Here is a 24542-nt window from a genome sequence, read left to right as displayed (position 1 = left end):
TTACCTTGATGAAGAATGGAAGGTTTCTTTTATTATCTAGTTAGAAACTACCCCCACCCTGAGTGGGGATGTATGTGCATAAAGACATCCATTTTAGATAAGGACCTGGTAGATTACTCACTTATTTCCAGACATTCTTGTTAAGCTCTCAGCTTCTCTGAGGCTCTAGGACATTTTGTCCTTCATGATCAAATATAACCACTGAGTAGATAGCCATCTATCAAGTCATTAGCACAGCAGAGATGACAAACTTGCTTTGCAAATTAAATAACCACTAAAGTTGTCTGTATTTCTCAGCCACAAGCCCCCGATATGCCACTGATTAAGGGGAAAACGTTTCTTCTGACATTTGACATTAGACTGTGGTAAATATTTTACTTTGTATCACTGCTAAAAGTCATAACTTGATGCACTGACAATGAAATGTCATGTCAGCAAAGAACACAGGGAAATAATTGTTGTTTTATCTGTTTTTTTTTTTCAGATTTATGGTATTAAAATGAATTGTGATATTTTGACAAGATATCCAAATTGGAGATGCATAAAAATAATTTCCTGTGATCTTACTTGCAGTAGGTGTCATTTATCATCCCGTAGACGTGAATGCCATAGCAGGCATCCATGGCCAGAATGAACGTGAACCACCCAGTGCTGAGGTAAGAGCCAGACTGGACTCTGTGAGGGAACAAAAACAACAAACGAAACAAAACAACACAGACAACATACACAGAGTGACAATAAAGTGTGGTGAGAAACAAGCCAATTTTGGCAAAAACATAACACTTGTTATCAGGAAAAAAACATTAAGAAACTTGACAATCTGTCAGAGTCACACTTATTTTGAATTATCTCTGAATAATTTATGGGCATGTTCTCACTCTTACTACCTTAAGCCTGGAAGCTATGCTGTATGGTAGAGAAGCCATATGGCAAATTTTTGAAGTCAAATAATCCTGCTCCCTTCAGGTGAAAAATAATTTGTTTGATTTTCCTTGTGACACGAATTAGTGCTGCACATCAGAAGACAGCTTTTCTACAAGTTGCTTGGAGCCCTGATGGGAACTGAATGATAATAGTGCTATCTGCTATCCTGGACATATCACCTGCTCTAAGGCTTGTTGGGTTTCTATGTATAAATTAGATGCAGCGTAAGTGAATGACCTGGTCTATGAAGGCATCTGAAGAGTTCTCCCCTGCTTTCCAGGCATCATGAGACAAGACTTCTCCTTTGTAAGACCTGTCTTACCAATCTCTTCAACATGTTTTTAGTGAATACCTACTATGTGGCCATCACTGTTGAAGATGCTGAGATGCAGCAGTTATCAAACAACCAAAGCTTTTGTCTTCATGGAGACTAGACAATTGGATTTGGAGATGGCTGTGTTATAAAGGTTGGCCATGGAAGGCTTTTTTGACAACAAATATTTGGAAAGGGGGTAGGGAAAAGGGAAGGAGCCCCATGGACTATATTGGAAAAGACAAGTTCATGTGTGTAGTCTGTTTTTTTAAGATTTCATTTATTTCTTTTTAGACAGAGGGGAAGGGAGAAAGAGAGGGACAGAAACATCAATGTGTGGTTGCCTCTCACACATCCCCTATTGAAGATGTGGCCTGCAACCCAGGCATGTGCCCTGACTGGGAATCAAACCAGTGACCTTTTGGTTCACAGGCCAGTACTCAATCCACTGAGCCACACAAACCAGGGTGTCATGTGTGTAGTCTTTTGACCACCTCTTGGTCACATAAGAAAGGGCCACAGGCCTGGAACACTTTCTTACTAAAGGATAAGGAATTCTCTCGGCCTGTGCTGGACTTGCCACCTTGTGTGGGGCTCTCTTACCCTGTTTCAGATTTTAATTTTTTTTATTTTTTCAGTTACAGTTGACACTTACTGTTATATTGGTTTCAGGTGTACATAGTGGTTAGACATTTATATAACTTATGAGGATGTCCCCTAATAAGTCTAATCCCCACCTGACACCACACATACTCGTAGCTATTACCACATCACTGACTATATGCTGTACTTTACACCCCCATGACTATTTTGTAACTGGCAATTTGTTCTTATGAATGCTTACATCTTTTTCACCTAACCCTCAACCCCACTCCCATCTGGCAACCACCCACTTTGTTCTCTGTATCTATAAGTTTGTTCTTGTTTAGTTTGTTTATTTATTTTGTCTTTTAGATCCCACACACAAGTGAAATCATAGGGTATTTATCTTTCTCTCTCTGAGATACTTCACTTAGCTTAATGTGTACTTCTTTGTTCTGTTTAAATGTATGTGTCATATGGCACCTGGCCAACCTCACTGCTGTATCTGTTCCCTGAGAGCAGGGGATGGGATCCTTCATTCTGTGGCACAAAAGGGTTGCATGCAGGCCAGAGGCCTTGCGTTAGCTGCTGGGAAGGACGTACTGGCCATGGGGCACCAATGCCCACTACTAACACTGATCTCCTTCTGTTTCTTCTCTACACGAGTAAAGTGTTGCTCTGTCTAGTGTCTGCACTGTTTTCCTTGGCAACTCTGATCCCAAGAGGCAGTGGCGGAAGGGTTTGGATATCTGCTCCTGGTGATGTGTAACAGGTGCTCCTTGCTCAATGGACAATATGAGAGAAAAGAATTGCAGAAGAAGGAAATGCTAGGGGCAAAATCACAAATATGTAAGTGTGTTATATTTAAGGAAGACATGGGAAGAGTGATTACTGCAGCATGTAGTGCTGACTGGAGGGGTCCGCCATGTTCCAAATGGTTCAAAGGAATGTTTGATGACAGGTGGCATCTCGATACTTGTCTTTAGCCGAGGTTGACCCAATCCACCTAAAACAGATGACTGCCTACTGTTGTAAGTTTCTCCCCATAGTGGCATTTGACTCATCCCAGATTGTCTGGTATCTGTGTACAACCACCACTAAAAAAGACTAAATTTCCTACATCTAGACTTCTTTGCACACTGGAGCACAGCCAGCCCTTCCTCAACTGATAACCTCTCCCCAGGTGCACCACTCTAGCCAGCAGTGGCTTGCCACTGAAGCCCGAAATTGTGGATGCTTTTCTTCAGCACCAAGCCTTCCGTGTGCTCTAATTAGAACTCTGAATCCTTTCATTCTTTTTTATTTTAAAACAGACACTGCTTAGTATCAAATTACTTAGAGCATACAGGCATTTCAGAAGCAATAGAAACTCAGAGTGGGGGTTAATAACTGGATATTTTAACCTTTATTTTCATTGGCATTGGGTGATTTGCAAGGAGAGATAAACCTAACATATATATATATGTTATATATATCTGGCACAAATAATGCCCCCTTTTTATTACAAAATCTTTTATTACAAAATCATAAGCATGTAATTCTGCAACATAACAATATCACACTCAAGCACACCATATGATATTTTAGGTAAAATGTTCAAATTAAAACTATAAATCATTACACAATATTATTACCCTACCAACCATACTCAGCAGGAGTTACTTCTGCCAGATATACATATACACACCCATTTCTTCTGCTTACTTGTCACTGAATTTGAAATGCCACAATGAAAGTACTTTCCCTTGTATCTCCTGACATGTCTTCTGCATACAAAATGTTCCAGAAATAGGGTCTCCATGAATTACATGCACTTTCCTCTTAATAGGAATATTAGCAGGAGCATGGGTTAGGAATGGTGCCAAGCAGGTGGGAAGATGTACCACAGGGAGGTGAAATACACAAAAGGGCAACTTTGTTTACATGGAGGAACCTGCAGTCCATCCTGTCTTCTGCAGTCTGAGGAGGAGCAGCAATAATGGGGACTGCTTAAAGCATCATCTGCTTACAAAGTCCTTATTTGAAATTTGGGAGAGCTCAGAAGAGGCAAGGCTCTTGACAAACATCTCTGAAACTGAATCTAGAAACTGTCTACATACTGAATTTTTGTGGTTAGTATCCCTACTGAATTGTATACCCCTTTTTCCTCTTGCCTTCTTGTATGACTTTTTCCATAAGACTTTTGTATTATCTTTACCCTCCTTCAATATCTGATTGACAAAGCACTAGTAGAAATCAGTAAAATTTACAGCATTTATTTGAATATGATGAGAAAAACCAGGTGTCACTTATTCACACATTCATTTATCTTTTTTGACAAGCATTTATTGGGATACTATCATGTGCCACTAGTTGTACTAGAAGCTGGCAATAAATATTTTCTTAAAGAGCACTTGGTCTAGTGGAGGAAGCACATGCACTGGAACTATTGATCACAACACCGTGCAACAAGGCACAAGCCCATGTGTTTCTTTGGAGTTTGTTACCCTTCACACTACAGAGCTGAGAGTGAGGCTCCCTGGCTTCACATTCCGGCTCTCTTGCTACTTGAACAAGAGGCTTTGGACGACTTATTTAATCTCTTATATCATCTTAGTTTCCTTTGTCTTGAAAACTCATATCTAAGGTTATTTCCAATTTTGAAATCAAGTGATTCTGTGATTGTCACCTTCAATAGTCAACTTGTTTTAACCTTTAAGCACATTCTATGCTGCAAGCATGTTGGGTGTATAATTAACAGTCAGACCACATTTAAAGCCCACTTGTGTGATGCACATGCCACTAAATGTCTGGGGTGTGTATTTTGATATAAATTTTTACCTGGCAATGGCAGTGGCAACGGTCACTGAACTTTTGAAGGGAGATCTGTGTTTACCTCCTTCACACTTCTGCTCACAGAAGGTGCTAAAATCACTGTTCAACACCAATGGAACAACTGGACCATAATATTGAGGGTAAAGCTTACTTTGAGTGAGAGATAAAATAAATCTAAATTAGAAAAAAAATTGGTTCTATTCTGATGTGGCTTTTTTCCTCTAGGAGTTGCTGTCAAAGACCAAGGCAACTTTGTAGCCCCAGGATAAAAAGGGGATCTTTTGCTTGACACATGGATCACTACTTTGCAGAACAAGCTCTCCTGGCTCATTCTGGTCCACCCCAAATAGCCATTTCTGATAGTTCAGCAGTGGGTTTTCAGAGCAGAACCCTCAAAGGATAGAATATAACTGTCAAAGTGGCTCCTCTCCATACTTATCTTCCCTTTACCACAGGAGAAGAGGGTCAGGAATTTGAGAATTTAGCATATGGTCGAAGATCTTTACAATTCACCACATAATAAGAAAACATTTCCCATGTTTTTGATACTTGTTTATGTTTAAACCTAATCTGATTTATTTTGTTCGTGGATAGAGAGATCACGATAATTAGCCCTGAAGCTCTTTAAGTGAGCCGCGTTGCATTTGATTCGGTCCGGGGAGGCTCATACCGCCCAAGCACCCTGTCCTACAAACAGCACTTAATTAGATAGTTGCATTTTCTTTCCCTGGTGCCTCTGATGTATTTGGGATGAGAAATTGTGTGAGTCAATGTCCATATAATGAAGCCTGTGGTGGAATAATGGCAGCTGGTAGATAAATCCAGGAATTCTTCCGAATAGGTGTCTCGGTGATCTGGATTCTTAAGGGAATTCACTGGCCTGGATGGCGCTGGCTCTGGGAACTCTTGTAGCTGCACTGGCCCCTAACTCTCCTGCTGTGTGGGCATACTAGAAATGAGGAAGTATAAATTATACCCAAGCACACTTTTTGAGGTTCAATAAAAATGACAAAATGACTTGGGCTGATATACATGAAACTTTATGATTTTAAGCTTGAAGAGACCTAGTGATAATTATCAGATGCCTTAAAAAACTCTAAAAGGGTGTCCTGTGGGGCCAAATATTGTCTTGTAATTTGTCACTCACACATGCGGCACTAAGTATGTACCAGCTGGCCATCAGCCACAGCCCTGTTTATACCTTCCACATTTGGGGATCAATAAAAACAATTATTGTCATCTATAAATAAACAATCAAGAGTCCCATAGGGGTGATAAGAAATTTAAGTCCTTAATTCAGTACAATAGGAAAGCTTAAATTAATGCAGCAGAATAATGAGCCATGCAGTAGAAAAAATAAAGGCAGGAGTGTGAGAGGAAGCTATCAATCATTTATTTCCACCGGCCAAGTTTTGCATCCCACGGCTCCTTGGTAATCAAGATACTTACCACTTGGAAACTACTTAAATTTACTTGCTCATCTCTTGGAAAAATGATGCTGTCAACACCTTGATGTAGCACATGCTTGAAGGCATAACATTTAAAATATAATCTTTCATCCAGTTTATTAAAAATAAAATATAAGCTACCTTGCCCCTTGATGTTTACCCCCATTCCTTTATGTCTAAAGGCCATCACAAGTCCACAGGAATTCATTCTCTGTCAAACTATCCTTATTTACACCATTCTCAACATGTAGGGCCGTTAGCATCCTTCGTTTGCCTGCACTGCTGCTTCTGTGCATGTTCTCTCATCTTCTTTTTTCTGGAAACATATAGTGAAACATTTCCCACCTATTTCCTGGTAGGGGGAACTTTTCTCTTTTGGCTAATATTAGGGGAGAAACTGAGGAAAGTGACATGGTTGGTCTTCAAAAGAAAACTGGAGTACATAGACCTTTATCCATTAACAGAATGCTGTCCTACTTATTGAACACCATTAGCTATGACTTAGGTTTTGAACTCAAGAAGCTTATACTTCGATGGGCAAAATAATAGCACTTTCTCTACACTCGTGTTTCTTAATCTCAGCACTATTGACACTTTAGATAGGTAATTCTTTGCTATGGGAGAATATCCTGTGTAGTAAGTTCTCTTTCACATTGCACCAGGATCCACTATCCTAAGCTCACCTGTCCTCAGAGTGCAGTAGATTTCTCAATTCCTTGGTGCCTACACTTAGCTTGGGGTGGTTTGCTTTGAGATGTCCCTAACTCTAAAAATACAAGTTCTCCCTGCCTACAGTTCCCACTTGCCCTAGACCCAAAGGGCAAGTCCTGATCTGCAATGGGGAAACAGAAAATGTGTCAGGTAGGAACAAGAATGAGGGATCCAGTAGCCTCAGTTTTTGTGGCTGACCCCTCTTCAGGGAATGGTTTGTAGAGGGGGTCTTTGGCTCTAACTTCACTGTCAGTCTAAATTCTGCTCTTTCTTATTCATGTCTTCCATAAACTGATACAAACAAGGTCTGGAGCACTCTGAGCTAGCATTTCAAAGGCATAATAATCATTTATTAAAGCCCAAAGGGGAGCAAGACCCTCCCAATAATAGAGGTTTATTGGACAACACAATATTGGCAGCACCTTCTGAAATCTGCTATACTCAGGAGAAAAAGGGGACTTTTTAAAAAAAGTTCATCAATATTTCATGTCTTGTTTCAACACTATTGGAACTCATCAATATACTACACTGGCAGGATAGATAAATAAAAATGGCAAAGTGAGTTTCCATATACCTTCCCAGGGAGAAGGAATACATGACAGAATATAGATTATTCAATTAAAAACACTTGTTCCCCCATTTTTTCAAAAGCACATGGATAATAAAATAATACATTTAAACAAGGAGACTAGGTAAGAAAAAGAGCTGATGACTATCAGTAGCATCTTAGGATTCAATCTAATGCTGTGAACCAGTCTAATGGAAGCAAAGCTCAAAGTGTGGAAACAATTTCAGCTGTCCCCAAGTCATATATTTTTGTGTATCATTTGATTGTTGGGAGATAAGGAAATACTCTGGAGTTTGTCCATTATCTTAACACTGTACATTTGTACTATCTATCAATAGGACATGCCCAGCAAATGTTTGAACAGTAATGACTTTCTGCAAATCAAGCGGTAGAATTCTTGTTCTTGGCTTGAATCATTTGCAAAGGGACATAAACTTTTCAAATGGCTAAACCATCATACTATAGATGGTGAGTCTTAAAATAACGTTCCAAATGAAAGGAATCCAGGCCTAGAAAATAAGAAAAAAATGGATCTTGATTAAATGGAAACAGCAGTAAATCTTAGCGGAAGACTGTACTACCATCCTGAGCAGCCAATGTGAAATGCTGGTGCTAATCAGGAGGCTCTCAGACTGTGAATATAACAAATAGTTTTCCTGCCATAGAATCAACAGGATTCTGACTGTGATGAATGCAATGAAATTGTACATAAAGAGCATAATAAGAAATGACTGTGTCCTTTTCAAAATGTACATTTAAAAGTAAAATGGTACAGCTCCCAAAGGTATGATTTATGACTGCTGTAGAAATAGAAGATACCACACACAAAAATTACTTCATGCATTCATCTCAGAAATTAAAAGGTTATTTCATTCTTGCCCTTGGGCTATGAGTCCCTTCAATTGGAAATGTTGATTTGTGGGATTTCATTCACTTTCTTAAATTAACAGTGGAACCTCAGGAATGGCAGGGATGGGTGATGGGGATGTTTGGGGACCGCTTCATTAAAGCAGAACTGGTTCCATAACCACTCAGTATTGACTGACCTGTATCGTCTCTGTGTATTTATCCATAAATTCACAAATCATGTATTTAAACCCTAACCCCCAATGATGTTCAGAGATGGAGCCTTTGGGAGGTAATTAGCTTTACATGATGTCATGAGGTGGGGACCTCACGATAGGATTAGTGGCCTTATAAGAGAGAAAGAGACACTAGAGCTCTCTCTCTTCCCACCATGGGAGGACATAGCAAGAATGCTACAAGCCAGGAAGAGAGTGTTCACCAGAAAGCAACCATACTGGCACTCTGATCTCAAACTTCAGCTTCCAGAACTGTGATAAATAAATTTCTCTCATTAAGCCACCCAGTTTATGGTATTTTGTTATGACAGCCTGAGCACACTAAGACAATGGGTGTCTTTCAAGGCCCTCCCCACGTAAACATAAACTCCCTTCTGTGTTTTCTAGGACTATGTTACCGAACTCTCTCATCTAGTCATGTTGGTCCATTTGCTGCCCTTAAACACCTCTTGTGAATGTCAGCCTCTGTCTCTGTACTTGTGTACTTTCCATCTTCCTTAAGCACTTTCCCCCATGTCCTCTCCAGTTTCAAATCTTATTAAGCTTCAGTTCTTCTGCTATTTACTCAAGAAAAAATTATTGAGTATACTGTAAGTGTGAGGCACTGTGCCAGGCACTGAAAATAACAAGTTTCCCCTGATCTCAACTCAGGTCAAATGGAGAAGACAGACTTAGTAATAGGGCTACCAAGGAGGTAATTCCCCCTGCAAGTGCTATGGGGATACCAAGGGAAAAGCAACAGACAGAGCTGGAGGGAATTAGGGAAGATAATTCCTCCCATAAAGGGAAGAGCTGAGCTGTGGATTAAGGCTAAAGGAGAACATCAGGAAAAACATCAGAAGGAGAAGAGCATTTCAGGCAGAGGCAAAGGCCTGTGCAGTCATACTGAGCTATCAGAATAATGGGAATACAGAAGAGTTCTCATATGTCCTCAAACATGGGATGGACCTCAAAGCATCACCAGTGTTATTGCCATAATAGATTATTGGTTAGAGACAGGACATACAAGTAACACTGATTGATTTTGCTTCTTTACATTATGTTTTGAAATATGAGAGATAGCTTGATGTTCTATACAGCTAGTTTTTTCAGATGATGGAAATTTATGGATTTGGAGGCAAGTGTCTAGGGGAAAATTGGAAGAATTATGTTCTTTTCTTTCTCATTAAATTCCTCATTAATTCAGAATTGAGAACAAATGTAAACAAATATGACTAAGAATGAAAACAATTAAAAAATGTGTGATGCTAATGGATGCAACCAGTAGTGTTTATCTGTGTTATAAACTCAGTTACAAGTTATGAGCAAACTCATCTAATCTTTACTTATTACCAAACCAGCTTTCTTAATACACACCTGGAAGCTTTCAACCTGTTTTATTTAAAAGGGAAACAGTTTCTACAAAAATATATAATTCACTGAGTTTTTTTATTATTATTTGAAATGAAAACATACCATTGCTGCTTTAAGGAGCCCTTTGAAATACCTTTTAGGTCTGGAAACACTGAGATAAATGATTTCTAAAGCAACTTCTCCTCTACCTGGTAAAGCTTCTGGGAGAATGTGTGATACTATGTACCTTATCACCCAGACCTCTGTTTTTTAAAAGAATGGCCCATAATTTTGAAGACATGAGATTTACGGACAGCCAGTGTGGGTTCTAATTTCAGCCCTTGTCTCAATGGCCATATGTTTGCTTTTTAAAAAAAATATTGGGGTGACATTGATTAATAAAATTATATAGGTTTCAGGTGTACAATTCTATAATACATCAACTGTACATTGTATTGTGTGTTCACCACCTCAAGTCAAGTCTCCTTCCATCACCACTTATTTCCCCTTTATCAATGGTCATAGATTTTCTTTCAACTTTCTTGTGCTAGATTATATTGTTCATTCCCTCCCTGGATAGGGTTTGTTCATGGGTGCAGTAACTTTCCTGCTTCATTGACTCAGGGGTTGGCCAAATGACTTGCTTTGACTGATGGAACATTAAGTAGAAGTGAACATTTTGACAGGTCCCAGTAGAGATATTAAGAAGCACCATAGGGTCCCCATATCTTATACTTCTTTCCTCCATCATGGGAACAACATATCCCAGGTAGGGGGTACTCCTTCAGCCTGGATCCTAAATGAGGAAACCCATGCAGCATGTATGAGTCCAGAACTGGAGCCAAGTTCAGCTAAGCCTAGTACAACTACAGATGATCACAGACCTGCAAGTAGGAAATATGTTCTTATAAGCCATTAAGTTCCATTCAGGATTATTTGTTATGCAGCAAAAAGTTGACTAAATAAACCTTTTTGATTAATTGTAATAATTACTGTTATGCATGGAATATTTACATGAACTAGACATTGTGCCAAGAGGTCATCTCATTTAATCCTCACAACAACCCCATCCTATAGGAAGTATTATATCTCCATTATACAACTGAAGGTTCAGGGAGGTGTAAAGAACTTGCTCAAGGATAGTGTGACACCAGAGAAGTCAGGTTCTTAACTGAGTTCTTTCTTGGTCACCATCGTTCTCAGTATTGTCTGATGCACCACAAGTCTGACAGAGCAGCCATCAAAGGGCCTCAGTTTTTCTTCTTGTTCTACTGTTAACCCTCTTGGAAACCTTATTTTGGGCCACATTATTTTTGACAGCAGAATAAGAGGCCTGATCTAGGTAGGCTTAGGATCTGTTATCACTAATGTTCTGTAATCACAATCATAGTAACATAATCCATATTAGAAAGATTATAAATGTACAAATGCATTTTTAGAATAGACTATCATTACTATATAGATTTTATGCTTTTAACTTCAGGATTCAAAACACTTTTCAGAATTTCAGCCAAAGTCATGTTCAAATAACAGCTTTACACCACCGATGTGGATACATGCATTGACTTTCAAAAAAATAAGGGTTAAGTTCTGAAATAAAGATCAAGTTTCTGGATCCACTTCATTCCCTAGGCATGGCTTTCTTCCAGCCCTCAGGTTCTATGACCTTTTAATAAATTCTCCTCTTTGGCTTGTGTCGGCTGAAGGAAGTGTCTGTTCTTTGCAACCAAAGATTTGAAGTTGGATTGGCTGACCTCTAATATTCTTTCCAACACAATAATTCTACTAAATACTCTAGGTTAGACTTTGCTTCTAACTAATCTCTAACTCTTACTACCAATCACTGTATTTGATCTGATCCTAGCTTTATATTTAGGCTTAAAAAGTTGCTTCTTTCTAACGTACCCTTCAACTTATCTTGAAATCATGCCCTTCCTAAATTGATGTAGGCTTCAGTATTCTGAATGCTAATCACCTTTCTCTACCTGAGGCACAGGTGCCTGTTCCCCTGCTAACCTGATAAAGGTAATTAATGGAAAGTTTTGGCTTCTCTTCCAGTTCTTTTATCAGCCATTCCCTCTGCATATACTTGCTTTAAGACTGAAGAAAAGAAAAAAAAGAAAGATTTTAATCAGGCAGGAGTATATCGAAGTAGATAAATGAGTTTTTCCTGGCACTTTACCTTTTTAGAAGAGAAATGAAATGACTCACTTTTCCTTAACTTCGTGCTTTAACTGGAACTTGAGCTAGGCTAAGCTCTTTTCCTTTAGAAATAGTTCCAGCACAGAGACAGACTCAAAGTTGCTTCTGACAAATAATGATTTCTGAGCCCCTGTTTCTCCTTCAAGTGAAAATTTACATTTAAACTCACTTTTAAACAACTGTTTTAACAAGGCTTTAAGACAGAGGTTTGAGGTGGTGTCACCCCACTGAAGCAGAGGGGGTATCAAGGTTTGTTAATGCTACAGGGTCTCCAGTACCACTGAGAACATCATTAAAACAGCCTCAGCCATATCCTGAGCAATCAACCACACAGAAGGAGAAAATTTAAAAAAACACAAAGCAGCTCTGACCTTCTTCCGGTTAAGAAAGACTAATTTTGCTGCCACTTCCTGCCTATCCGAATCTGTTATCGCTTTTTTGACTGAGTTACATGGCTCAGTAAGCCCTGAAATAAATTATTTCGAGGGGAATATTTATTTTTAATAGCAAAAGCAAAGCTGTACTCCCATTTCCCACATCTATTAAAATTGTTTGTATCTGGCTCACTAACGGAGGATAATTCAATTAGAAAAGATCAACAGCAAAACTGACTTTTGGGTCTTCAGGCACTGAGAACTTTAGTCTCCAACTTAGAGAAGGAGCCTTTCTCGGTCACTTTTTCCGACAGGCTGACATTCATTGACTACCTTATGCACACTGCCTTTGCCAAACCATGGGCTATCATCTGTGCATCAAAATAGGTGCCGATCTAACTCTGCTCTGGCACCAGCAAATTCCTAAAAGGGGAGTCTGTCTGCTCCGAAGGACATCTGAAGTCCAATGACCTTGAAACAGTTATGCCTAGTGGAGTCTCATCTATTAAATGAGCTGTTTATATCCACTAAGGTAGAATGTTACTTACTTTTGTCCAGGTGTTTCAGTCCTTACAACCTCCATTTCCCCACCTCTGTTCTTGAGAGGGCATGGAGTTGGAGAAAAAAGAATTCTTCCTTTGAAGTCTATCCAGATTTTCCAATTGAGTTAGATACCTTGCTTAGTGGAGTGAAGAATTTCTCTCAGGGAGGTGAGGTGTTTTCCATAGTACTGTTACACAGCTCAGCTGGAAATCTCCATGGAAAGGACGTGTGTTTGCTGCCTATAGTAAATCTGTACCTGGGAAGTCTTTCTATGAACACTGTCCTCGTACCACAACAAAGTCTATACCACAACCTCCAGAAACTTGAAGGACCAGAGCATCTCCTCCTCTTTTCACCATCAGGAAATAAAACCCCAGAAATATCCAAAAATGTAAAGAAGAGAGATTAATTCCAGCAAGTAGGACCCTCTCTCTGATCAAAGAGGAGATAATGGCAATGATTCCCCTCTTCCACCTGTAACAGGGTGCAGCCAAGAGGGGAGCCTCAAATAGGGATCTGTAATAAGATCCAGAAGAGCCTGGAGATAATTGGCTCCACACCACAGGGCCACACCTGCCCAGAATCTGGCAGCTGTAGCCAATTGTGAGAGGAGCCGGAAATGGGGCTTCAGAGGAAGATTGGCGCTGGGATTTAAACCGAGACGTGGCAACCATTTGAGGGGGAGAACCATGCGCAGCCCTGAAGGAGGAGAACCATGCAGCTTTAGCAGAGTGAAGACTTGTGGCCCTGAGGGAGAGAACCACGTGGCCTTGATGGAGTGGAGATTCCCGTGGTCTGGGGAGAGAGGACCACGTGCCTTTGCCAGAGTAGGGACCCCCACAGCTTTAGGAGATACGGTACTCTGGACTGGGAAAAGGGGGAAGGAAGGAAGGACTGTGTCTGTTTGTGGGTGCTTTAAGGGGCTTTAGGATTTTTGGTGAAGACATTAGGTCCCTACATTAAGTTTGTATTAAGTTTGTATAGCATTAAATAAACATTTCCTTTCCTTTTCACAAATCTCTGGCATTGAGAGACGTCTTTCCTCTGGCGGCGGACATAACGGACCTGGGGGCTTCTTTCAGTAATAGTATATCGTCCCAGGCCCCCCTTGTTTGTTCTGTAACACAACCAGCAGAGATAACTTTTTTGGGGGTTGCTCAATAAATCCTTTATTTGCTTAATGTCAAATGCTTTTTACTGATTGTCATCCTCAGAACAAACAGCAGCAAATTAAAAGCACAGATGTTCCCAATAACCCGGCAGTTCCTAGACCCCCATATTTGCCTCTTCCACCTGCCCCTGGCCCCCTGCTGTCTCACAAGGGACTCTGTCCAGGACAAGTATATGAACATGCTCTCAGTGGCCTTGAAGGCAGATGGTGAGAGAGCACGGGCCAGGAATGGTTTAAGTTTTGCACCTGCCACAAAAGAGACAGCTTTCAGCTGTTTCCAGAATTCCTCAAGCCCAGTAATTCCATTGACCCAGAGTAGCCAAAATACTATAAAGAGGGAACCAGAATGCAGAGCTAAGGCAATACATACTAAAAAATGCCAAGAAGAAATACAGAGTAGAGCTTAGAGAATGTCTCTTTTGGAGAACAACTGATGGAAATGTGAGAATGTTGTTAATCGCACAGATTTGCTTCCTACACTGCAGCAATCACAGGATGCTGAACTTCCACGCTGAGCTATCAAAATGAGGACACTGGAAAATATTTAAGGACGCCCTCCACCTAGCCTGTTGCTTTCACCAGTTGGTAATAACACTTTATGTCCATGCCTCTGACTAAAGGGGTTGCAGAAAGTGACTAGAAGAGCTACTGAACTCTGAAAGCTGTTGCATAGCACAGTAAATGAACAAAATTGCTCTTATTTTTGGAGCTCACTTACTGGATTCCCTACACTCGTTGTTCATTCCTCTTCCCTTCCCCCTTACGTGTGTAGTATTAAATGTCCATCATCACTCCAAGAGCATGAAGAGAACTACAGATTTGCTTTGTGTAGAGGCATAAAATTATGTGAAAGCCTCACCCCAAAATAAGAAAGTAGCGTTGAAGGTAGCTGCCTTCCTTCCTCGGGAACTGGACTGAAGGAAGTACTGAGTGATGCTGACCTACTGGATTCTTACCAGCTCTGTCCCTATTACCACAGCACCAATCCTTGCGTTCCTACACCTGAATGTCCCAGACCCCTCCACCGTGTCCCCCTCCAGGATGCTTACTGTCCTCTGAGACCAAATCTCTTAATCCAGTTCCACAAATCCAGTTATGAGTCCACAATCAAATCCCTTCTCCCAGGGGCATTCTTTTTCTTCTTTCAGCCTTCAGTGCCACAGTACCCTGGCCCAGCCTCTACACCCTGGAGCCCTGGCCTCCACGGCCCAGTTATAGCTCTGATCCCAGTCTCCCTAGAGGCATCGTTTCCCACCACTGCCACCGATAATGCCTCCTGATTCTATCTTCCTGGGGGTATAGTTTGGGTATTAATACTTTTTAAAAAATTTCTTTGGTGATTATAGTGTGGTACGTGCAGCCAGGTTGGAAAATCACTATTATACATGATAGTTACAATTGAGGATTCTATTGGAAGCTGAGTTCCACTATATCATGAATTAAAATAGCTTTTGAGGATTGGCTTGAGAACATAATCACTATTTTAAAATTTGTATCTTTAGGAAAATGTGTCCCAATTTATAAATAGCTGACTTGCAAACTAACTGGAAACTTGCCAGCAAAGAGACGCTGCTTGGCAAAGAGGCCCCATCTTTGGTAACTATGTCTGGCACATAGTGTAGGCACTCAACTTGCCCAGCTTAGTTGCATAATTTTTGGAATGTGGGCTATTGCTAGGTAAAAAGTGGCAAATATTTTCCTCCAAGGAATTTTAAACAGTTTGCCAATATTTTCTCATTGATGCTGTAGCAGAGGGACTCATATCTACTCTAAGGGTATGGCAGGAGACACCCAGGTCACCCTGTCCACATGGCAGGATACGATTCAAGTCACCACTCAAAGTTTGGTAAGCCTCACGTGCACCCACTGGAGCCAAGTACCTCCAGAATCAGTTTTTAACCCCAGCTGTATTGAGATATTAACAACATATAACATATAAGTGTAAGATGTACAAGGTGATGACTAGACACATGTAGGTGTTGCAAAATGATTACCACAATAAGATTGGTTAACATCTCCATCCCTTCACATTATTACAATTTGTGTTTGTGTTGGTGACATTTAACTTTTTTTTTTCTTAGAAATTTATATAACACAATATCATTAGTTACAGTCACCACACTGTCTATCAGATCCCCAGATCTTATTTTCTTATGTTTCTTACATCTGGGACAGAATAAGGGTTTAAATGCCCCCCCCCCGGCCCTTTAGTTAGTTGACCCATAGCTCAGGCAAATTCCATTTTCATCACTCAGGTCTGAAATGCGCTCTATACTTTTGTAAATAATAAATCACAGCAAAGGGCTGGCTACACACAAGTGTGCCAAAGAAAGGAGAATAAACGAAGATGGGGTTCCAAAAAAATGGAAAGGTGTGATTTTGTAACTTATTGAACCCACAGTAGATATCATGAGGTACAGTTAAATCTCTGAAATCGTGAGGAAATGTCAGTTTAACTAAATTAATTTTAGTCTTTTGAATTTTCACAGCAAAGCAAACTCTCAGAAGACTGGCAGTCATTTGTACTTTCCTAAAGTTGTAAAGCACGCACTTAATTGGATCTCGCAGCAATTAATGTCTGAGGTCATTCTACAGACACTGGCAGGACTTTTTCTTCCCTGCTTTTGGCTGCCACCTGCACCTCTCTTACTGCTAAGGCCTCCAGTTTCACAATCAATGGAGTCCAGAAAGTGCTAATTTGCATACTAGCCTCTTTGTAGGAAAGCTTCCTTAGTCTTTGTGTCAGCACAAAGCTCTTTCAATTATGTTCAACCTCAAAAGTGTCATTTTATTCATCAGAAGGCCACTTCCCAGTTTTTAAATGGTTTTGTACCTTTCACTTTGAGCAGTCCTGATTACAACAGCATTTGCTGTTCACCTTGGGCGGGGCCTGGAGCAATCCTCCGTGACTAGCATGCCGTTAATAGGACTACTGTATGTATTCAGGATGGTGCCTGTGCCGCGACTTACCGAGAAGGCTTTTTAAAGCCTGAACTGCTGATTTGCACATGGTCGGGGAAGCAAAAGTGCTCACAACTGTGGTGCTCTGCATACTGTTTTCTTCCACTTGTGGTTGAGGAATTAATGGTGATACTAATGCAGCCAGGAAATATGTCAGATAGTAGGTGGCACCAGCTCCTGAACTATTTTATTTCATTAACTTTTTTTGGATGGTAGCACCGTCATTCTGCAGGATATGTGCATCACCCTTGACTTTGCTCTCATCCTCATCCTTCACGTCTTGTTACTGAGTCGTGTTACCTCTTTCTTCACATTGTCTCTCACTTCTTTTCTTTCTTTACATTCCACTACAATTTTAAGACCCTAGGGGAAAAGGTGGCTTGAGGGTCTGCATCAGATTAACACATCCAACCATTTTGCTGTATCTATGATCTCCGCTCACCTTGAACGAAAGGGAATGAGTGAGGTGGCAGAGCTGGTAACAAGTGATAGAACCCCTGTCCAAGGGGACCATCATTAACACCCAAGATGTACAATCCTGGCATTTTCTTTAAAATCACAAAAACAGGAAGCAGGGAAGGTGATAATTTTTTTTAAGATTTTTATTTGTTTATCTCTAGAGAGAAGAAAAGAGAAGAGAAAGAGAGGGTGAGAAACATCCATGTGAGAGAGAAACATTAATTGTTACCTCTCATTCTTGCCTTGACCAGGGCCTGAACCAGGCATTCCTGACCAGGAATCAAACCCACGACCATTTGCTTGGCAGCATGATGCCCAGCCAACTGAGCCACACCAGTCAAGGCAGATAATTTTTTCTTTTCTTTTTTTAAAAGGAAAACACTCAAGCATTGTTAAGGAGAAAGATACGTTTTCCTATCTTTCTGCACAATCCTTTTTTTCTAGTCACAGGTGACTTCACTGTAGAAACATCCTCTTATGTATTTCCTGGTGAGGTGCTGGAACTGAAAAAGCACAAGCTGGGTTAGGCACAAAATCAATATTCTTTGACTCAGTCTCGGCTCTTCACCGTGGCACTTTTCCCCCATCATCTCTTTCAAGAAGGCTTTGAAACAGAAAAATCAGGTTTTTCCTCTAATCAAGGGTAAGGAATGATTTTTAGCCTTGTGATAAAGAGCTTCAAAGGACTCGGTGTTGGTTAAAATATCATAGCCATTTAAATCCTGACTTCATATTGTAACATACCATCAACATCTTCTTTTGATGATTTTTTTCTCTTTATATATCACTACAGAAGCAGGAGTATTTAATAAGCATGTGAAACACAGGTCTAGCACTGTGAAATGAAAGGGCCTTTGGATGGATGAATGGATGAATTAGTTCCTCCCAGCAATTTACCTGGACAGATGTGCTTCCTTGAGGAGAGGGGTGGGGCTGGAAGGGAGAGAACCACTTTTCCATGGATAGCTGTTATTTTCCTTTAATGTACATGTTTCTTTTTTGGCATTCATAAGGTTACAGAGAATAACCAAGGGATTTGTAATCTTAGCAGTTTCTTTGTCTTTAAAGAAATACACCAGGACATGGTTAAAGAATAGTATCACATACAATTTGTGTTTCAGACAAAGATAAAATTACCTTTATTTTTAATGCTACCCAGCATGTGAAGATACAAACAGAAAAAAATGGTAACTCATTAGCATTTTAGAAAGAATATTTTAAATATTAAATTCCCTTTAATATGTTAAAGTACCTAAGATCATTGTCACACCTTAAGAGAGTATTGGGATAAAGGAAGATGAAATTTAAGTTTCAATGCTAAGAAATACACCAACTAAGGAGTTATTTAAAACTCCTTTTATATATATATATATATTTAAAAACCTGGAAAAAAGATGTATTTCTTACAATTTATGCTGCACATTCTAGGAGCACATCAACTGCATAAAAATGGGAGAAGACACGTATGCACTTACTTAGCAAACACCAAGCACAGCAAGGTGGCTGCTATGAACCTGACCCTGCACAGCTAAGATTTTGCTGTTTAATGTTAAGTAGTCCCTGTATCAGAAAAGAAAACATGTAAACATCTTTGTGTGTTTTTATGCCCAAGCCTTTAGCAGATACTTGCAGTATTGTGTGCATAACAATATGGCAGCTTTCTGAATAAAGAATTTTGTGTCTTGGGGAAGAACTGATTACAAAAAGTGGCTTTAACATTCCATTTCTACCCTCACACACTGTAAGTGTCCAGTCTCACCTCAACATTGTGTCAAAGACAGTGTTTTAAAAATAGGATCAATACTCCTCAACCCTCTTCTTGGGATCCCAGCCCCCACCATTCACCAGGCTCTGTTGCCTCCTTCCCTCCAAACCTTCATTCTCGTCACCTCACTTTGTTCTCAGCATCAGGGTCAACATGTGCACGGTGAAGTTTGATTCTCTTGTCTGGGATTCTATCATTTCCTGCTCCCCTGACCTGACTTTGATGCTTCCCTGTTCTGTGGTGAATGGGAGTGACAAGAGTAAGGAGTTATTGCTTCTAAGCAGAGTAGGCTGTCTGAACTGTTAACCTTCTGGAGCAAAGAGCAATCATGTTTACTTACAGTGAAGAAACATGGAGACACTTGAAGCCTCATCAGTAAAGAAAACAGAGCTAACTGGAGATTCCACTACAGGCTCACTGACAGCCAGTTAGACTTGTGTTTGGGTTCATCTCTCTTTTGGCTATTTTATAGAAACTATTTCAAATTAAGAAAATAAAATCCTATGATAATTCCCATGTTGTATAGATTGTCCCAGATCCCAGAAAAATATGAACCATTTCCCAAAGTTGATATTACCAATTCAGCACTATACTGATACAGAAACTCAAGAAAAAGCCAAAAGGGGATAGAGACAAAAAAAATGACAATATAGTTCCATTGATAATTACAGACTCAAAAATCCTCAGTTAAAACCCTGCCAACCAATCTTAGCACTAAATCAAACACCTATACCCTGTGGCCAAGCAGGTTTTTTTCCCCCAAGAGTGCAAGAATGATTTAATATAAGAAAAGCGATTAATATTGCAATTTTCAAGTGTGTTAGATTGAACTCTAACTCAGTGGAATGGTAATAGGTGTTATATGAGGGAAGGGTACAGGTAATGTCTGGAAATGGTAGGCTTAACAAAGTTAGCTGCATTTCTTTTTTTTCAGGTGTACTGAGATATATAATTGACAAGCAGCACTGTATATGTCTAAGGGATGTAGAATGATGACTTGACTTACATATACTATAAAGTGATTACCACAATAAGTTTAGTTAAATCCATCATCTTACATAGATACAAAAATGCTTTTTTCCTTCAGTTTTATTTTGTATTGGTTGTAGGTGTAGAGCTTAGTGGTTAGATAATCATATACTTTACCTAGTGTTTCCTTCAATGTTTCCAGTCCCCGACTGGAAACCATACCTATTTATTGAAATATTATTGCTTATATTCTCTATGCTTTACTTACGTCCCCATGACGCTTTTATAACTACCAATCTGTGCTTCTTAATCCCTTCACCTCTTTCATTTAGTCCTCCAACTCTCCTCCCCTCTGGCAACCACAAGTTTGCTCTCTGTGTCTGAGTCTGTTTCAGTTTTGTTTGCTTATTTATTTTGTTCTTTGGATACCACATATGAGTGAAATCATGTGTTATGTGTCTTTTTCTGACTGACTTATTTTACTTAGTACAATACTCTTTAGGTCTATCCATGCTGTGGCAAATGGTAAGATTTCATTCTTTTTTTATGGCTGAGTAATATTCTGTTGTATATATGTATGTAGCACCACTTTTTTATCCACTTGTCTATTGGTGGGCACTTGGTTGTTTCCATATCTTGGCTATTGTAAATAATGCTGCAATGAACATAGGGGTACACATATTCTTTCAAATTGGTATTTTGGGTTTCTTCAGGTAAATCTCTAGAAGTAGAATTGCTGGGTCATAAGGCAGATCCATTTTAAATTTTTTAAAGAAACCTCTGTACTGTTTTCCACAGTGGCTGCACTAATCTGCATTCCCAACAACAGTGCACAAGAGTTTTCTTTTCTCTACATCCTCACCAACACTTGCTGTTTATTGATTTATTAATGATAGCCATTCTGACAGGTGTGAGGTGATATCTTATTGTGGTTTTAATTTTCATCTTTTTGATAATTAGTGATGTCGGGAATCTTTGCATGTCTATTGTCCTTCTGCATGTCCTCTTTGGAGAAGTGTATGTTCAGGTCCTTTGTCCCCTAAGGGGGTTTTTCTTGTGGTAAGAACTTTAAGATCTAATACACACACACACACTTTAAAATTTTAAGTGAAATTTTTGATGGTCAGACTTCTCATCTTTCATATGATAATGAGCTAGTGAATCTCCAACGAGAAAATAGGTTATGCAAAATTCCTCTAAGTTACTTGACTAGAGGATAATTTCCTCCCGTAGCTCTTTTTTTTTTTTCTCGTGGGCCAACCTATAGAAAAAGTGTTCTCTGGAAACATATTTGGTATCTTATATTAACTTTATTCATTGTATCAGTTATTCAAAGGGGAAACATAATTTCATTTCTTTTACAGATGCCAGAAAAATTCTGATGAAAGTCAACATTCAATCCATATAAAATTGTTTGATGTATGACTAAAGGGATATCTTCTTAACATAATAAACAACTCCGTTCTTAAACTAAAGGCCAGAATCATAAATAATAGTAAAATGCTAGAAGGCATGTGTCATGAAAATCAGGAACAAGAAAAATATGTATGCTGTTCTCATTTTTCTTTAACATTGTTCTGGAAATTTTGGTGAATGGAATAGATACAAAATGTTAACAGTGAAAATAAATAGAGATTTTATATCAACATGAAATAATTGTTTAAAAATTGTAGAAAAAAGCACAAAACTATAGGAATAAGAGAGTTTAACAAAATGGTTAATACAAAAATATATATTTTAAAAATAGTAAGTTTCTCTTATAACCAGAACCAATAGTTAGAAAATATAATATACCAAAGTAACCCTAAAATTCACAATAATAGAAAAAATATAAAATATACTAAAGAATAATGTTAATAAGAAATTGAGGAACTTTCAGGACTGGACAACCAATTTTACTGATTGAGATGACAGAAGGCTGCAAATATGTCCATTTTCCCCAAATAAGTAAATTCAAATGCAGTTCTGATAAGAACTTCATTGGTACAAAGATAATCACAAAAATACATTGACAAAGTAGGGAAAAAATACTGGTACCACTTATGGAATTCAAAGGGTTAATGCTTTAATATAAAAATTGCTCTTTAAAAATGATGGGAAAAAGGCAAATACTGAAGAAAATGGGCAGAGGTGCACACACACACACACATTTCTAGCCCAGGGACTAGGCCTTCTCTCTTACCCACCTTCCTTCTTCGTTCCCCTCTGACCACCTGCATCATTGTCAAATGACCCAACCCTTCACCGCCAGTCCTCTCACCCGGCTTCAGTTTTCTCCACAGCATTTATCACCATCTGACACAGTAGAGACTTATTTGTCTACTGTCTTTTCCTCTCATGTACTCCTGTACATGCACTCCTGTAAATTCCATGAGTGTCACTTGTGTGGTTAAACTGCTTTACCAAGGTCTAGAATAATACTCATCATTTAGTAGGGGCTCAATAATTATTTATTGAATGAATGAATAAATACCATTTAGCCTCCTCTATTTATTCTAAGTATATTCTAAATCCATTGGAAATTTTGACTCATTTATTTTTAGGAGTGACTATCTTTTTTATTCACATCAGTATTTTTATACTCTATGTTTATGTACTTAGGGTTAGCTCATTGGCTGAAGATGGACTTGCTGTTTTATAATGAAATTGTAATTCATATGAAAAAGGGCACTATAGCTTTAGACACAATCACATTTTAATCGGAATCCATCATAGGTCTATGAAAATTCCCACTTGTGTTGACTGATTGGCTCATATCAGTGTATTAGAGGATTTTTATAAAGGAAGTATTATAGTTAAAGGGGAATTGTCACCTAGCCGCAGGCTGGCTGCCAACGATAATTAGGTAAATGCTGTGCTTGGTTGGGGCAGTCATAGGACCATAAGAATTTGGTACCTTAGTACAGGACTGCTGAGTCAGAATCAGGGCTGCAGGTCATGGCTGTGCAGCTTGTCCTCTACACAAGGCACAGGGCCATGAGGGAGGCTGAGACACACGGGGCTTGAAATCAGCCTTTATTCTGCTTGCCAAGACTTATTCCTTGGTTCTGGCTACATCAGCCCAGAGAGAGAGATGCATTTTAGTAATCCCTCATCTATAAGGGAGGCATCATTTTCTATTGTAACAAAGGTAGTTATATGATAGTATTGGGCCTTATCATAATGGAGACTTCCTTAGTATATCAACCACAAGTTCTGAAGACTGAGATTTTACAGCTATGACATTTGTCAGTGAAGGAAAAGAATGGTCCTGGGATCTACTTCTGAAAGTTTATCCAAAGAAAGCCAAAACACTAATTCAAGAGAATATAAGCACCCCTCTGTTCATTGCCGCATTATATACAATTGCCAAGCTATAGAAGCAGCCCAAATGTCCATCAGTAGATGAGTGGATAAAACAACTATGCAACATTTACACAATGGAATACTACTTGGTTATAAAAAGGAAGAAAATTTTATTCTTTGCAACTATATGGATAGGCCTGAAGAACATTATGCTAAGTGAAATAAGCCAGTCAGAGAGAGACAAATACCATATGATTTCACTCATATGTAGAATCTGATGAACAAATTAAACTAACAAGCAAAATGGAGACAGACTCATGGATGGAGAGCAGGCTAACAGCTTGAGGTGGGGATGGTTGTATTACAGAAAAAGTGACTCAGATGGCTTCCGGGTTTATGAAGTGGAGTTTTATTTACGCATGCAGACCCAGAGGAGGCGATCTCCAAATTCTGGGCCCTGAGCTCAGGCGGGGGCTTGCTTTTATTTTTGCTGCAAAGGCGGAAGCAAGAGAAGAGCACAGTCATGGCGGTTGGCATTGTGCAGTCGCTGGTGGGAGGTGGGCTTACAGAAGCAGAATGTGGAAGTTAGCGTGCGACCTTGAGATTAGTTATCTGAGAATGGCTACCGCTCAGTTATGTCCTGTCACAGTTGGGGGGTAAAGGGATGGAGAAGAAGAAAAAGAACTCATGGACACGGAAACAGTGTGGTGATTTTGTGAGGGGGTAGTTGTTGGAAGTGGAAGAGGGCACAGGGGGGATAATGGTAATGGGAACAAAATAAAATAAAAAAGATGAACAACTACAACAGAAAATGGTCCTGGAGAGAGCCACTACTTATTAAAGTTAGAAGAGCACAATGTCTCATTTTAATAGGTCTCAGTAATATTGATTAAAAATCTTTTTAAACAAAGAGACCAAAGTGAGAACAATGTTGGAAATGTGACCTTAAAAAAGACTCCAAATAAATTTACACCCAAAGTTAATCTCAGTAAGATTGATAATAAGAAATATTTAACTACAAAAGTACCATCTAACCTTC

At 39.3% G+C, this 24542-nt stretch overlaps 1 protein-coding gene across 1 annotated transcript in view; it reads right to left on the bottom strand.

Annotated features, from left to right (window-relative positions):
* ST6GALNAC3 (ST6 N-acetylgalactosaminide alpha-2,6-sialyltransferase 3) overlaps nucleotides 1-24542 on the bottom strand; it is a 494049-nt gene that overhangs the window by 2772 nt on the left and 466735 nt on the right. Inside the window, exon 4 of the mRNA XM_028513558.2 lies at nucleotides 568-675. Coding sequence (XP_028369359.1) covers nucleotides 568-675 — 108 coding nt within the window. The remainder of the gene's footprint in view (nucleotides 1-567; nucleotides 676-24542) is intronic.

Source organism: Phyllostomus discolor, chromosome 5, assembly GCF_004126475.2.
Source record: "Phyllostomus discolor isolate MPI-MPIP mPhyDis1 chromosome 5, mPhyDis1.pri.v3, whole genome shotgun sequence".
Lineage (NCBI taxonomy): Eukaryota > Metazoa > Chordata > Mammalia > Chiroptera > Phyllostomidae > Phyllostomus > Phyllostomus discolor.
The sequence above is the reverse complement of the archived record's forward strand: the minus strand, read 5'-3'. Positions and strand labels throughout refer to the sequence as shown.